Source organism: Pygoscelis adeliae, unplaced genomic scaffold (genome assembly GCF_000699105.1).
Source record: "Pygoscelis adeliae isolate BGI_AS28 unplaced genomic scaffold, ASM69910v1 Scaffold108, whole genome shotgun sequence".
NCBI classification, from domain to species: Eukaryota; Metazoa; Chordata; class Aves; order Sphenisciformes; family Spheniscidae; genus Pygoscelis; species Pygoscelis adeliae.
The window spans coordinates 7,052,186-7,068,534 of NW_008825498.1; the positions used below are offsets into that span (position 1 = coordinate 7,052,186).

Here is a 16,349-nt window from a genome sequence, read left to right on the forward strand (position 1 = left end):
GGACCGGGTCCCCGTGCAGGAGCCACGGGTGAGTCGCCACCGGCCCCCGCCACCTATTGCCCCCGTGCCACCCACCCTGCCCAAACCCTACGCTGCTTCGACTTCTACGTGCTGAAGCGCGGCCCAAGGCAGCTGACAGCTACACAGGGTTTTTAATCCCTTCTTGAGCAGAAACCTGTGTTTCTGGGGGGAAAAAAATCACCAAAAGAGGCAGCACCCTGCCCCTGCCATCCTCCCCACTCCCAGCCATCGTCGGAAACTCAGCTGCGGCTCAGGACTGCAAAAAGTTTAGCCTGTTACAGAGAAGAAGCCTGAAAAGGCAGCCATCTACCCCAGGAGGTGGAGGAGCCTCACACAGGGAGGTCTGGAAGAGTCGGGTCCCTGCAAAAAGTTTTCTTCAGTTTTGACTTGATCAAGAGTATAGAGGAAAAAAAAGAGAAAAAAAAAAAGCCTCCTGACTCACTCTCTTCCCAAGACTGCCCTAGCCCAGGGCATTTTCCCTGCCTTGGGAAGTGTTGCAAAATTTGAGCTTGCCCTGGAGGTATCTCTCACTAATTACTGGATATCCTGGTTTTGTGTAAGGACACAGGCAGAACCTTCCCACAGGTTCTTCTTTATGGCATGGGAAAAAGAACTCGAAACACTGATTTCTGTTTCAGCATCCCCAGCAGACTGCTGTGAAGGGCTGATTACCCACTCGAGGGGATCTCTTTCTGGAACCATCCTCCCCAGCTCTGGGGCATCGCTCACCAACAGTCTCTAAGAAGCGAGAAATTTCAAAGGCAAAAAACAACCTTAATTTTAATATTTGCCCTCTGTACCTGAAGTTTGGGTCACTTGCAATTTTTCCCCCCTGTAATAAAGAAGGCTAAAGCTTTCAAATTAGAAGCAAAGATTCTGAGAGCTGTGTGAGATGAGGCCTGTTTGAGTTCGCACCACCCATCAGCCGTGCTGCAAAGGGCTAACGAAATGGCTGGTGAAAGGCAGGGCGCAGAAAATTACAGCCCCGGCCTTGACAAGAGGTAGTGCAACCTTGATTACCGTGTCAGCTCGACACAAGGCAGATGCTCACATGGGCTGTATTCACATCATTCTGTGGTTTATTCACATCAGTAAAGGAAAACTGCTTTGGCTCTGAGATACTGAATAGCCCATGCTGTATCTACGCAGCTTCTGCTCATTCCAGTCTCTCTCTCTCAGCAGCAGTCAGGCCACCGACTCCCACGGACAGCACATAGCCCCCCGTCCCGCATCCTGCAGTGCTTCAGCTCTGTGGCCGGACCGCAGCACGGGGCTGCAGCTGGCGATAATCCTTCCTGCCACTCCTTCAAAGACAGATGAGATGATTACAGAGGGTTTCTCCAAATTTTAGCAAACATGAAGTTAAGAATGAAAACTGCATTGAACAGGAAGCAACGATTTAAGGATTGCTTCCCAAAAAGAAATTAATCAATAAGTCTGCTTCATTAAATACATACCTACTTTGATGGATCCTTTTTTTTTTTTAGAAAGGCCCTTTTCTGTCATTTCTGTAAATGAAAGCCTCTGCCAGAACACACATAAAGGTATCACCGAAGCTCCTGGAGAGGGGAGCGAGCTCTGTTTCCGATCCTCCGAGTGCCTTCTCCTTTTCCTACCCTCCCTTCTTGAGAAGTCCCGCTGATCAGCTCTTTAAGGGAGTCTTTATTCTCTGCCCAATTTTGCACAAAGGTACCAAAGGATTTTAACATATTAAAACTTGCAACCTCTTCAAGAATTTGTCTCCTTCCTCCCTCTCTCCTTGTTGCTGGAGTTTCACACCTGGGAGCTGTTATAACTCAGCCCTTACAAGAAGTAGGGTATTTTTAAAAGTTACTTAGCTAACCTTATATACATGGACTACATGTATATTCACACATAATTACTTGAAAAAAATACTCCCCCTCCTCCCTTCCAGCTTCTAAGGACAGAAATAAGAAACACCTTCAAATAACTGTAAATAATAAACCCCGTCACGCTAAACACTTCAAAGTGGAAGTGCAAATATCTCAAGAAGCTTGGGGAACTACACATAATTATGAATTAGCTCTCAAAAACAGATACAGATGATCTGTCAGATAATTTTTTCATTCCAGATAGATTTTAAATAATATTCCCTGTGATCTGGTAGAGAGAGTTACTGCTTACCGATAACTGCAGTTCTTCAAGGAAAGCCTGCGGAGCAGAGGCATGCATGCCAAGCTGCTGAGATGAAGATGACTTTGTTGCCTTAGCAGTACCCAAGCAGAAGAACCCCGCGCCTTTGTTCCCTCCCGCCAGGGCACAGCAGGGACACACTGCTTCCCCAGGGGAAGCAGTCTTTCAGCGGCAATACTGACGGGCAGAGCTCTGGAGAAGCACCTACTGGTCACCCTCTGGGGCCTCAGCACGGGTCCTGATACCGCCCGATGTCCAGCTGAATCACGCAAGACATAGCTATACCCTTTCCTACTTCTGCGACAGAAAGAGGCTGAAGAGGAGATACCTGGAAGAGCTGTGGGACTGTGGGATGGGGGTTGGGGAAGAGAATGGATGACCAGCTCTAATGGGGTCTCCAGCAGGAACCACCACCTCCTTCCACTCCAGAATAGCCATTCAACTTTCAAGTCCAGGATGGAGGTCCTCCTTTTCCTCCCTCCTTCACAGCAAAAACCCTTTCAAAAGCAGGCTGCGTGGAGGCAACCTGTGAACTGTGAAGCAAGGGATCCTGAGAAGAGACTGGGTAGCGAAGTTAGCGGCTAACACGTCAGGATAGCTACAGAGAGCAGGCAAGGAGTGAAAAGCTCATGCCTACAGTACAAGAGGAAAGAAGAGGTGGTAAGAACAAGGACTGATGTATCTGGAAGGAAAAGACGAGGTTTCTTGCCTATTCCTTCAAAGTGTTACAAAGCCAAAAGGGGTGCTTGCCTAGCTTACAAAAGGCCTGCACCAAGTGAAACACTGGCATTGTGGCCTGCAGACAGGTAGCCTTCCACTAGAGGAGGGTAGGACAAGCCACTGACAGGTGGCAACAAGCCCAGTGCCAAAAGTGGCAAAACAGAGAGGTCTGGTGTGCTACATTCTTCAGTCTTGGTACTCAATTTTGCACTCACCAAAGGAGTAAAGCCTTCACTGCAGATTGCAGTTATCTCCAGAGCTGCAGGCTCCGGCCACGGGACTTTGGATAACAATGGCTGGATCCAGCTCTCAGAGGATGTGTAGACATCGTGTGTGCTACGTGCAGAGGGAAGTGTATGCAGCACTTGGCCTCAGAAACCCAGCAGCCCTCATTTGAAGAGTCGCTGGGAGCAAGCCCATTTCATCAAGTCCAATCACTTGGACTGTCTGCCCCTTCAGGACATCCTCATTTGCCTTAGCCTTTCCTTCTTCACCCCACTGATTACAAATGAAGAGGAAAGCAAAGAACAGAACAAAGAGGTGAAGCTGGAGAACAGCCGACGGCATTTTTTGCCAAGCAGTGCACTCACATGGCAGGACACAGGTGCCTACAAGAGAGTGGGCCTAGAACAACTTGATGCAAACAGTAGCCTTAAGCTACTTGTGTCAAAGTGTCCAAGAGAGTGCAATGGCTTTGAGGAATCATCTAGCAACGTCTCATGGGCCCCCACTACCTTCCTCATTAAACCTCAAACAAAGCTGCGGGGTGTGTTAGCGCACTCCAGCTAGTCTTTCCCAGGGGGAGAAGGGAAAAGCTGGAGTCAAAGGCAGTGCAAAGGGCTGGATTCAGTGGTAGGACTTGAAAATGGCAATAAAGGAAAAAAAAGCAACAGCTGGAGGAGAAAGAGTACAGGGCCCCTTTTGTCACCATGTAACATACAAAACTCGGCATGCTATGCTTTTAAGATAGTAGTAGTCAAGAGCCAGCAACAACAGCTTTCCCCTCCAACTGTACATACTATTTTCTCTAAAGGCAGAATACTCGAGTGGCAGGGACAGTTCCCCAGGCAGCTCGGTGCATCAGAAATAGCCACTAGGCTAGCATGCCGTCTGGACAGCAAGAAGTGCCTGGAGTAAGCTTTAGAGCCCTCGCAGCATCGGTGGCATAGACGGCTCTGCTGCTAGGTCCCCGAGCTTGAACACAGCATGCCAAGAACCAAGAGGCAAGGGAGCATAATGGCAGGGTTTGTCCTCGTCACCTTATGACTAGGCTTTTAGTGTTTGCATAAAGAGCAGTCCACCTTCCCATAAAGGGTAATGAGACAGGGAAAAGGTGGGAAGTGAACCCACGGTCATCTCTCCTTTAACTCCTGGTGTGGCTGAGCAAAACTCAAGTGCCTCCCAAGTGCCACTTTAGAGGACGCTTGTTCTTCTCAGAAACAAAGTTGAGTTCGAATGAGAGGCAGGTGAAGGGAGACAAGTATTTTTAGCCTTTGCACTGAGGCCTTGTCTGTCCCTGTCTCAAATTAGGCCTAAAGACATGCTGAAAAACAGGCGCACAGGGAGGAACTACTGGTGAAGGAGACAACTTGCTGTGGCAGCAATGAAAGCATGCAATCTGCATCGTAGGCAGGCCATAAAAACTCTTGAATCATCTGTCATAATTGATAAATAGATTATATATAAAGTAAGTTATTTTCTCCAACATCTTTCATTTTAAGTATCACATTTGTTTAAAGACGACAAAGAGGCAGGCCAATATGCAGATGCTCATCTTTGTTCTCCGACCTGCGCTTAATTGAGTTGCTTTAAAAATAATTTAGGACAATGCCTCTACTGCACATTGCTGAAGTCTGAGATGGTTCCTGTGTTTTTACCTCCCAGAACACGTGCAAAGCGGTCACCTCTGCCCAGCTGTTAACAAAAAAACCCACCAGCCTCCGTGCCGACTGACTGGGGGAAGTCAGGCAAAGGAGAGGTTGCTTTTCCTCCCTGCCCACCCCTCCCTTCAAGTAATTCTTTGCTCTGTCACCTAGTTCTGTTTAAAAACCTTAAAATAGAGATGTTTATCGTTAATACGTCACGTGCAGCAACCGTGCCAATTACTGTGATGGGCAGATAACCGGGGCTTGCTCTCAGAGCCACACCATTAGTCATGGTGAGACAGCTTCAGACACTGAATTTCTCACGTTAGGAAACAAAAGTTACCAATTTATTGTTTTTAATAAAATAATTGCTTTAATGCAGTATTTAAAATAATTTTAAACATCTGATCAATAAGATACAGTACACAAATATGGAAAATGCTGCACTTTACATAAAAAGTAAAGCTAAGCATTTAATTATACAAAACAATTTTGCCTGATGCCATCAATATCTTGCAAACTATAGCTTAGTCAAAGTACTGTTTTTCTTTTATATATATGCTATATATACATATATAAATAATTTACAGCATTCATTTACTAGATTTGTTTACTACTGTTCCAACACAAAAAACATAACCGATTCAAAACTTATCGAATTTGGTAACTATCTATCTGCAGTGGTTCTGGCGGTGGAGGGTGTTTGAATCATTGCTTCAAGTTTTGAAGTACCATGCCAAATAACCGTAGGAAGCTTGTTCCTCAAAAGAAAAAAGTTTCAGCAGGGAGCCATTCAATGCAGTCAGTGCCTTTCCCGCTGGCCCTGGGAAATAGCCATGCTGTACAGCACTGTGTCATGGGAGGCAAAATGTTTGGAGGCTGGGGAGAAGGGCAACCCGGAGGTTTTTCCTGCGACCACAAGGCAGTCTTCACCAGCAAGCAGAAAATCTTTGAATCTATAGCAGTCTTAATAAGCCGGAGTCATCCTCCTCACTGAATGGAAACCAGGCAACTGTCTAAATACTTTCTATTTGGGAAGTTTCCCTGTTATATCACATTAAGGTATTAAATCAATATTCTAAATAAAGCAGTGAATCCTGTGCTTTGCAAACACTGCTTTTCTCCTTAAGAGAGTCTCCAGCTGCAAAGTGTCAATGCATCTCAAGTTTTCCCTTTTTTGCAGTCAGCACAGGTTGCTTTTGTTAATTTCTTTCTACATCTATGCTCAAGTTCAATGCTATTTTTAATATCTACAGAAAGAAAAACTGTTTCTTCTGTTTACCGTTCCTTTTTAGGCTCTTTCGCTCCTTGTATTCAAGTTTAGTAACTCCAGATTTTCCCCGAACATTGAAGTATGTCCTAACTACGCTGTCTGATGTACTTCAATCACAAGAATGACTGATTTGTTCATCTTCCCTCAGTCACTTTCTCAGAGGAAAGGGGGAGGGCAGTTGAGGTGAGGTGGGAGCGAGAAAGCACCCCTCATTCCTTTTGCTTGCTACTTTGCTCTCCACAAACGAGCATCCAGTAGAAATTCTAAACCCAGAGAATTTAAGGAGGTGCTGAGTCAGATAGGCAATACATTAGCATGTTGACTGACTGCTGGTTCATGATTAAATACAGTTGCCATGCTATGCCATGCCTTTAAAGTGTTATTTGTTTCCCTAAATAAGGTTGGATTAGAAGAAGGCACTACACGTAGAACAGATGTTGCAGACTCTGGAGTACTGAAGCAAGCGACATACATAAGCTAGGGACACGTATCAAGCCCTCAGAGCCTGCAAGACAGTTAAATGCAAGCAGGTATTCAGGTGCCTGTGTGTGCAGCTCAGTGTTTTCACTGGTTTACAGACTGGTTTAAGCCAAATATTATTAAAAACCCTACAGGTGCTAAGTTAGGTATTTAATAAAAATGTTTATCTGTAAACAAGAGTTATCCTTACAACGGATCATTTTCCAGAAATTGGAATTTCAAGACAGTGCAACAATGCTTCAGTGTTTTCTTTGGCAGTAGACAGCAAGTTGAAATGTAAAATTCAAATCACTTCAGAAGAGCACGGTACAAGGTTAGAGAATGCTTCATCTCCCGCTCTTGTTCCATGCAGAATATCAAGTCCCTGAGACAGACGCGGGTTATTCTTGGACAGAGCAGCTGTTTCGTAAGGCTAAAACCTGATGATCCAGGAGCGATTCCATTGCCTTTCAAATCCTAAATGGGAGAGGGAGAGAGAAAAAAAATTAGAATTCCATGTAAATACAAGTTTTTAACTAAACTGGCTGGATCATACTGCCTACTTGCATAAAACTAGCCTGCTGATGTTCAGATTTACATGTTGAAAACCAGCAATCCAGGAGTCCTTGCACATTAGATACATTAGAAGACAAAGCAAGCACTTGCCAGTTAATAGTTTGTTTCAGTCAAAGCAATGAAAAAACTCTTAGTAAAAAAATTCTATCTTTTTAAAAAACTATATTATTACGGTAAGCTAAGTGACCACCGTTTCACTGAGGTCATACTATGTAAACACTGGCACTGAGAAAGGACAAGCTGACTACGAAGAAGGTACTGCCATGGTTCCTATGCAGAGCCCCAGGTCGTGCAAGGCTCTTACTCCCACTTGCAAACACCTAAGCTCCAGATGTTCACATCTCTTCTTGAAGAAAACCATCACTGCAAGTGGGCTCTAACCTTGAAACACGGCCAGGAGAAACTCTTACCCCGGCCATCACCTGTGAATTGTCCTTTAAGGGAGCAAACACACACACACACAGTGGAAGCATCCGCGTGTTCAGAACACCGTACCCAAGCCTATCCATCTCAGTTGGCTGCCTCGCTTGGTTATGAAAGCACAATTGGTAGGAGATGATGATGTTTAATAGTTATACATTCAGGCTACTGGAATGAGCAACCCCCACGCATTCCAAAATGCCCCAAGATTTATTATTAGGGGTGGGGAGGAGGAAGATTACCATGAGCTGCACAATAGACTGGCTACTTATCTTGGAGCCAATCTATGCTACACAGCCAGTCTCTTATCACTACTGGAGGGTTCTTGGTAATGAATGCAATTTGTACAAATACGAGCGCTCAGTCTCTGTAACTTCAGCAAGGCAATGCCTGCCAGCATCAACACCACTTGGAGATGGTGTTGCCTGGATGCCGTGTTAACTATATCAATTCTTACCCTAACACTCTCTGCAAGACTTCAGCAAAATGACTTTGCCCACTTTGCTTAGAGAAATCTGGTTAAAAAACCTATATATTAGAAACAAATACCAGTGCTGGACTATCTATAGTAGTGAACGCTACTGTTGTTGGGGGGAAGCATTGAAATTTATTAAAAAAATAGACAGATTCACCAGAGAACACGCACTAACCACAGAAAACCCAGGGCATATTGCAGAAATGGAAGCTGTATTTCTTACTAGCAGCATGCAGGGTATTCAGCACCATTTCATTTGCTTTACAGTCAATACTATTAAACACTATGAAATGCCATCATTTGAAACTTTCAGTTTGTTAAATGGCTTGGAACAAATGTGTGTGTGTGGAAGACTGCTGGCCACATCGCACAGAGAGGGCACTGCTGTCCTGGTAAGACTCAAAAGGGTCACAGTTCAAGTTTGTCATATGACAACCCTGAAGGATCCAGGGAAAAAGATAGCTCTGCAATGCAGCTGCCAGCACGGGTTGAAAAGGAGGTCAATCCAACAGGATGCAGCAGAAGGCCTGAGGCAATGTTATAAATGAAACAAACCCCAAGGGTTTTCAGTAACCCAGCAGCAATGTCCTTTATAATTCAAAGAACTTTATGGGGGTGAAAGTATTTTCTCTCTAAATAGTCATTAGACTAGAAGTCTTACCTTTAAAGAGACACCAAACAAAGCCACCTCAATCCTGTTCACTCCCTTACAAAAACGAGGCGGACAGCACAAATCCCCGAGCCTGCTTTGGGAGCTGTTGGAGCTGCAAGATGCTACAATAGGGCAGAAGCGACAAACTGCCTGCGTTTGAGACAGAGTTATGGATTTGTTTATTCTTAAATTCTTACCCATCATGCCCAGTGCAGAGACGTAAAGTGATGTTATGCTGTAATATCACATCCAAAGCCAAAGCTTATCCTGGACTCCAGTTTGCCAAGACAGCCAGTTCATACTTCTAAGTTTCACGTAGCATCACACCGGCTTATCAGAGCTACCGAGTACAGCATTTCAGGGGCCAGGGGCTCTTTGACTAGTTACTGAACATATCTAAACCAACAGCTGCTACCACATCCAAGTTAAAAGAAAAGGTCCTTCTCTCAAAGTGCTTAGTGGTTTAAAACTAAAGAAGCCAACAGACAACCTAGGTCATTCCAGTCCAGACTGGGACTGTGTTGGGGAACTCACTCTGAACTAAGTTTATACGAGGGTGAGCACTAACTCCTTTTAGCTACTGTCCCCTACAGCTGCATCGAAACACTGGTCTTTCATGGTTTTGTTTTGGACTTTGGACCAAGCAGTGGAGGGTGATGTACTGCCTGTCCTTCTGTAATAAAACATTTAGAGAACCAAAAGTGAAAACACTTGAAGTTAAGATGCCATCTGTGCATCAAAATGAACCATCACAGATGCCTCTGTTAATGTCCAAGACCTTATTTAAGAAGTGCCCAACTCTTGAGCTCTCCAGCTGACACAAGGAACGCTTTAGGGGAGGGTCCTCTGCTGCTGAGTTCTCAGAGCCTCCTCCTCTCGAACAAGTTCCTCTTGGGCAGGAGGTCGATCTTGTCTGGCCCTAGGCAACAGTCAGCAGTCCTCTCCTTTACATCTCATATACCCCTTCCTGCACAGAAGCTCCCCCACACTGCTTTTGAGACCTTAATAACCTGGTTAGAACAACACCAGCCCACTCCTTGCTCCCAGACATCTCCATTGCGTTCCTCTCAGTTGGGCAGCAATCGCTTGCATCTTGCTATCTTGGGGCATTCTTCACTGCAAAAGTCTTCAGCTTACCCTAAGACAGCTTTGGGAGCCTATTCTGAGGGGAAGTGAAAAGTGCTGCTTTTCAACCGGGCCACAAAAAAGTACAAAGATAAGTGAATATAAAATGCATCCCTGTAGAACCAATTCTAGCAAAGGGTACTGCAACCAACCTGCACCCCCCTTCTGCAACATCTAATTATTAGTGCCTTAACTAGCTTTTTTTTTTGCTAAATTGGGAACACTCCTCTTCTCCACAGGGGAGGCTGGAAGACGCCAGCCATATCCTGAAGTTCCTGCCTTTCACTGAACCCCCAGCACCCTGCTTTCCTTCCGAAAAAGAAACAACGCAGACTCATGCAGCCCGGGATGGGTAACTACCAGCATAAATACTGCCAGTCAACCTGGGTATCAACCACCTGGGTATCAACAGCTGACAGACCCTGTTCGTAAGCCAGGCAAGGTACTGCGGCAATGTGGCTCTGCACCACTGGAAATCACCCTTCACAGTACCGAGACCACCAGCTGGCTTAAAACCAGTCCCAGGAGGCCACAACAGCCGCAGTCCTGCTTTTGGCTTATCCTCAGAGTCAAGTCAAATCAGCAACTTTAGTAAAGCAACACGCTGTCACCCTTTCTTGATCCTCAGAGCCTTTTATAGGCTGACAGAGATCAGTTACTCTCCCTGATCTTGGCAGCAGAAGACATTGTGGAGCTCCTGCTGTAGTCCCACACCTGCTGTGCAGCTAGTTTTGTTGAGAGGTTGCTCCTGAAACCTGTTTTAAGATCTCTAGAGCTCTCTCCAGTGGCTGGACCGAGAATTAAATACCAACTCTGAAAAGGCAAGAGTGAAGTGATACAGAGCCACAGCTCAGGACAAGGCTCTTCCTTTACTGGAGCTACCATCACCACCTTATTCCTAGTCTCCAAGGTATCTGGACCATGTGATCTACAAGTCTGGATCACAGGTACTGACAAGGATATCAAAGTTGCTCAGAGCTAGTCTACAGGCCCTGATACAAAGCTCAGAGGGGTCAGCAGACACCTTCCTTCCCACCCAGTCCAGGTCAGGCTCAGTGAGCTGTTCCTGGCAGAGTACGCTCTCCCTTCTCACATTCAATGGCTTCACACCAATCGCATCCAAAATTTTAAACTCGTAAGAGGGGGGCACTTTAAGGGAGCAAAGCGTTCAGTCGTATGTTAAAAAGTCAAGCCAAGAGTTCTCATTTCAATTTTTGGTGTGGCATAAGCTCATCCCAGACTCGGAGACAAGATCCCAAGAGAGCAAACTGTCATTGCAGCTCTGCTGCGCATTATAAAAATACCACCACCAGAAGGAAGCAAAGTCATGAGACAGTTTTCAATGACATCTCCAAACACTGAATAATTACAGCTGTGTGCAGTGAAGACATCGTTGGAAGATGGTAAAAGCATCTAGCAAATCGGAGCAAAAGCACCCAGATTCAACCCCCAGCTCTGTCACCTGTGGTCACACTAAGGTCTGTGATACCTAGTGTACCCTGTACATTAGTTTCCCAGCTGTAAAACACAAAACACGTTCCTGTCTCACAGGAGGAAAAAAGGGTTAAAAAGCCATTAGTGCACTGTGGAGTGCTCCAACACTTTCCTGGGTCTCTCCCAGCAGCAAGGAGGAAGGAAGAGACCCTGTCAGAATTGTGGAAGTTTTGCTTGTACAAATAAGTGCATAATTTAGGCCAGAGAAAATAAAGTGGAAAGAAGTTGGTATTACTTTGGTGACAAGCCAGCCTACTGATGCTGCCTATTCTAACAAGCCTCAGTCTGCTAGAGGTACTCCCACATTCACAATACTAAAATACTACATTACTCAATATTTATATGATTTTTTTTTTTTTTTTAAATAAAGTTGGTGGCATTGGGTGGTGGTTTTTTTGGTGGACCATTAGGGTAGATCAACCCAATGTCTGAAAGGCTTAGATCTCTGTTTTCAGGCTGGTTCTCGTGCAGCTGAAAACAAACATGTATATTTATGATGTTATCTGTAGTCTACAAAGAAGTCTCACAAAGCTGTCAGATCTATATAACAGAGAACACTATTCAACTATGCATTTTTCCTCAGATTTCATTGCAACGTTCCTACAAATCCTTTCAAATGTAGGCAACAACATGTTTTACATATTGAAACAAATTACTGCAAATGTAATGTCAGTTTATTCATTATTATGCCCAAGTTTCACGTACGCATGTCACTTCGTATGGCTACATCAGATGCTTAATCTGTACCTGGAGGTAATGAATACTACACAAATATGTCATGTTAGTTAATAGACAATTATTAAGCTGAAATTTTCTGGCTCTTTGCCACATCATTTTAAGCAATGTATTGTCAACTAAATTATAAATCTCTTGACCCTTCACATGTCATCAACATTTGCGCATTACCAATATGTTCAGCCTAAAGCTACAATGCAATTAGTCATTTAAATTGCAGATATCTTTCACACATAAGAGGAATTAAGTTCATCTCTAGCACAGAGAAGGCACGATATGGGCCAATGAACTGTATTTCTGAAGTGTGTGAGTGGCAGTCGAGAATCTTTTTGCCTATTTACATGGGAAAAAAATTCACATCAAGCGTATGGCCTAGACTGACAGCAGCCAGGAAATTCAGCGCTGAAATTGAAACTTTCTAGCTGACAAGGCTGTGCTTAGGTCTTGCAGCAGATAAGTAAGATTCTGAAGCCGTATTTTATAACCGCAGTAACACTTTTAGCTCCCCTCTTCCCCAAAGGTACGACCATGCTGTAGACTCTTCAAGTATCCGATAGCTTGAATAAGAACCAGAAACTGAAATCAAGAGTCTGCATATGTTAAGCATATGCAAAGTAGAAAAAAGAAAACCCCTCCTGTATCACTTTAGACCTATGGGCCGGGGGAATAGGTGGTAGAGACAGAAAGAGACACAGAGAAAGAGAGGGAAACCCCTCAAGTGTAGAAATAGATTTTGTAGCCTGGCTCTGAACACCTACTTACATGCAGGTAGTCTAGGTCCAATTTAAAATGATTGCTTTTAAATTCATTTTCCGCAGCTTTTAAAAAAGTACTTCAGCAGACTATCATGTAGCAATGCCAAGCACCAGCCAGCAGCCTCTCTGCACCCCATGGATATACAGGGAGCAGCAAACCTACCGTCATTCGCTACAGAGCCAACTTCTGCATTTAATTCACATTTAGACATGGTCACATCCTTAACACCAAAACTGAAGTTGATGAATTATGCTAGCGTGTCCTCTCATCAGAAGAGCTTATGGCCAAAAAGGCAGCAGTAACTTCTACAGCTACCGCTTATAAGAGTGTAAAGCCACATACCCCTTAACTACCACACATCCCTCCCGCAAATGCCAAAAAACCGAAAGCGGTTTGATTGTCACACAGTGGAAAAAGGAAAACATTTCTCTTCCCCAATCATTTGGAAGAGTTGGGGTTTTCTTTCATTCTGCAGAAAAGGACTTGTTGCTTAAAGGCTTAGTTCTTCCTAGGTCAGCCTAAAGAGCATTTCCAAAGCTTAAACAAGCACCGTATACAGAATATGTTCGATCAACATGCATACCGGCATCCTAACCTGTAAAGCAAGAAGGGCAAGTTTAAGTTCTGCTAATAATGATCAGATGTGGCAGAGACCTAGCTCTAGCAGAGAAGGCGACAAGCTTGTTTTCTCCACCCACAATCAATATTAAAAATGGAACAATGACCAGTGTAGAAAACAACACATTTCTCCTATTTCTTCTTGCCAAACTTCTTCCTAGAAGGAGAATACAAGCTTATTTGTGGACTGCTGTATTAGAAGGTGTGCATCACCCTGGAAGTATCACATTATTGTATGTACGTTGGCCAGAGCTAGGAGTTTGACAGAAAGAAAGTACTTGGAATGGCTCTGCACTGACCCCAGGATATCAGCTGTATCATTTACTTCTTGTAGCAGCTACCTGCAGTAGCCTAAGTTTCCACAGCAGAGCTAGACTACGGGTGGCAAGGCAAGACCCACACTTACTAACAGAGCAGCCAGTCTTGGCGGTAGACAGGACAGCCACAAGCAGTGTCTGAAAGGAGGAAGTGTCCTCTGCCATTGGATCAGGCAAAAAGAAAAAAAAAAAAAAAGACACAAGATTTACCCGCGTCAGTCAACGTGACCAACCTGGAAGGAGGCAAGTGAAGGACACACCATCAACGGCACTTCGGGGCAAGACAGACTGCATCACTTCCAAGTAGTTCATGTGTTATCACTGAGCCAGGAAATGGATGAGAAGCAAGCAGTCTCCCCCAAAACATTACACAGAAGTGCAGGCATCCAACTAAGTATTCCTGTATAAAGTACAAGAATGGTCCAACCACAGTCTTCAGAAGCTGACCATAAGAATAACAGCCAGCCTCCTAACTCTACTTTCAAAAACATATGTAGACTTTTTTCCCTCCCTGCTGTGTGATACTGCGCAACTATATTGCTCTCAGTTCAAGGCCAAAGACAACCTTGGACCCAAGACACCTTTGGATAGAAGGAAAGAAAGCTTAAGGACTCAGAACTGCAGCCTGTTTCCTCACAGGAAAAAAAGCTTTAAATATCTCCAAGGGTTTTCAAATTTCTAAGACTCCGGTTACAGTGAGAATGAGACAAAGCTGTTTGTTCCAAAACAGCTTTGTCATCAGAAAAGCAGTAAAACTTAATCGAAAATAAGCCTTGACTATTTCTCAGCATTGAAAACATTTATTGGTTGGTAATATGCCCCATAAAACTATGAAACAGAACACAGAATTGGGAAAATAAGTCTGTGGCTTCAAGTTTACTTTTTTCTGATTTGTTTTAGAAGTGTTCTCCCTTCTCAAGTCATTTTTCAATTCTTCCCACCCTTTAATTCATTACGGTTCACCACATGCCCCCAAACTGGGGGAGAAGAGGTGGGTAACAAATACACAAACCCGAAAACATGTATGAATCAAATCCAAAGGCCTCTCCCCCTCATTGTATCCAAAAGCATCCAAAGGGACCAGAATGAGAGAGATGAAGATATTACCACCTCTGGAATACAAGTAGCACCAATTAACACATTTTCACAATAGAGGGATTTTCTTACCAGGGCTGTCTCAAATTACTCTTTCTGAACAATACCATTCAAATGTTAAGTTGCAGTGAAGAGAACATGCAAAACTACCCAAATGAGTGTTTCCAATGAGAAGGGGAAAAGAATTCCCATTACACTGATGCTTTTTTCTTTTTTTTTTTTAATTAGGCCTAGAGCATTAGCCTTATTTTTTCATTCCAAGATCATCACGTAGTTGCCCCTACTGCTATTTTGAGTTTAGCAATACATAAGCAATAATCATGGCAAGATATAGTTTACCCTTTTTTTATATTGCTTTTAGGTCCAAATTAGTTGACAGACACTCCTCTGGGCAAGAACCTCTTTCTTTCTTTGTTACCCACCACACTATGAGGTGATGTGGCTGCTGGTATGCAGGCTTCTAGCTGTAAAGCACATGCTCATGTCACCACCATCTATTTCCAAGATTAAAATAATCCATAATAGGTCTCCTTCAAAGACCAAGTAAAGACAGCAGAATTTCAGAGAACAAGATAGGATGAATGTACAGGAATCAGGCATTCAGCTATCCCAGGAAAAAGACTTTCCAGAAGAGGGGCAAAGCCACATGGCAGAGTGTGGAGAAACTGATACCTAGGGCTGAAGAACCATCCCAGTTAAACACAGATGCTCATTTGTAGAGAAAGGAAACATGGTATGCTAACAAAATGCTGCTCTTAGCCCTTCACACTTACTGTTACTGCAACAGAAGGTAGCAGATCCATACCAACTCAGTCTGCTGAGCTGCACTCTTCCAGTACCCATTACATTTTGGTACTGAATAAAGAAAGGCAAATATGTAACAAATTTGCTTACAGAGTTTCACTTTTTTAATACATACTGTAACTGATTATTTCTTCCCTGTCTCCCCAAATACTTTAGGGCTTCAGTTTACATCAATAATGGCTTGAAACAATTCCCTTCCTTTAATTATTGCAGTAGGTAACGATAAAAAGGAGCTGAAGAGAGTCAACTTTGCTCTAACACGGATATAAGAGATACAAACATTGTACAAAGAACATTATCGAAGGAAAGTTGAAGTCTTAGTTAAGAAACTTAATGCAGTTAGCATCAGTGATTTCATTAAATACTGTCAAAGGATCATTCATATTCAGAAATAACTTCTTCCATCATACCTGTCTACCAAGGTATTAGGCTTTAAAAAAAAAAAAGATCACAGGAGTATTACACACAGATTTACTCCTTGCCATTGCATAGTCAGGAAGTTCTGACATTTAAGATTACTTGAGAGTAAAGCTGTCTGTATTTGCAATTTGAAATGAGAAAGTACATCCTGCCTGTTTAAATTATTCTCAGACAGGTTGCCCAAAAAGATGATTTTAAAGATGCCCAAATGTGTATCAGCCTAAGGCTATATTGTACTTGCTTTCAGTTTCAAAGACCTCCTTTCATCTGTGAAGAATGGAATGTTGTTTACTGCTCAGGATGTTTTGCCATGTTATCATGAATGTATTACAAATGTTCTGCTTCTTGAACTAGAGAGTGTTTGTCAAAA

General features: G+C 43.6%; 1 protein-coding gene across 1 annotated transcript in view; it reads right to left on the reverse strand.

The window, feature by feature from the left end:
• Window positions 1-6,801: 6,801 nt before the first annotated feature.
• The window catches only part of TAF4B (TAF4b RNA polymerase II, TATA box binding protein (TBP)-associated factor, 105kDa), a 57,769-nt gene continuing 48,221 nt past the window's right edge, over window positions 6,802-16,349 (reverse strand). Inside the window, exon 15 of the mRNA XM_009331484.1 lies at window positions 6,802-6,969. Within this exon, the coding sequence (XP_009329759.1) occupies window positions 6,802-6,969 (168 nt within the window). The remainder of the gene's footprint in view (window positions 6,970-16,349) is intronic.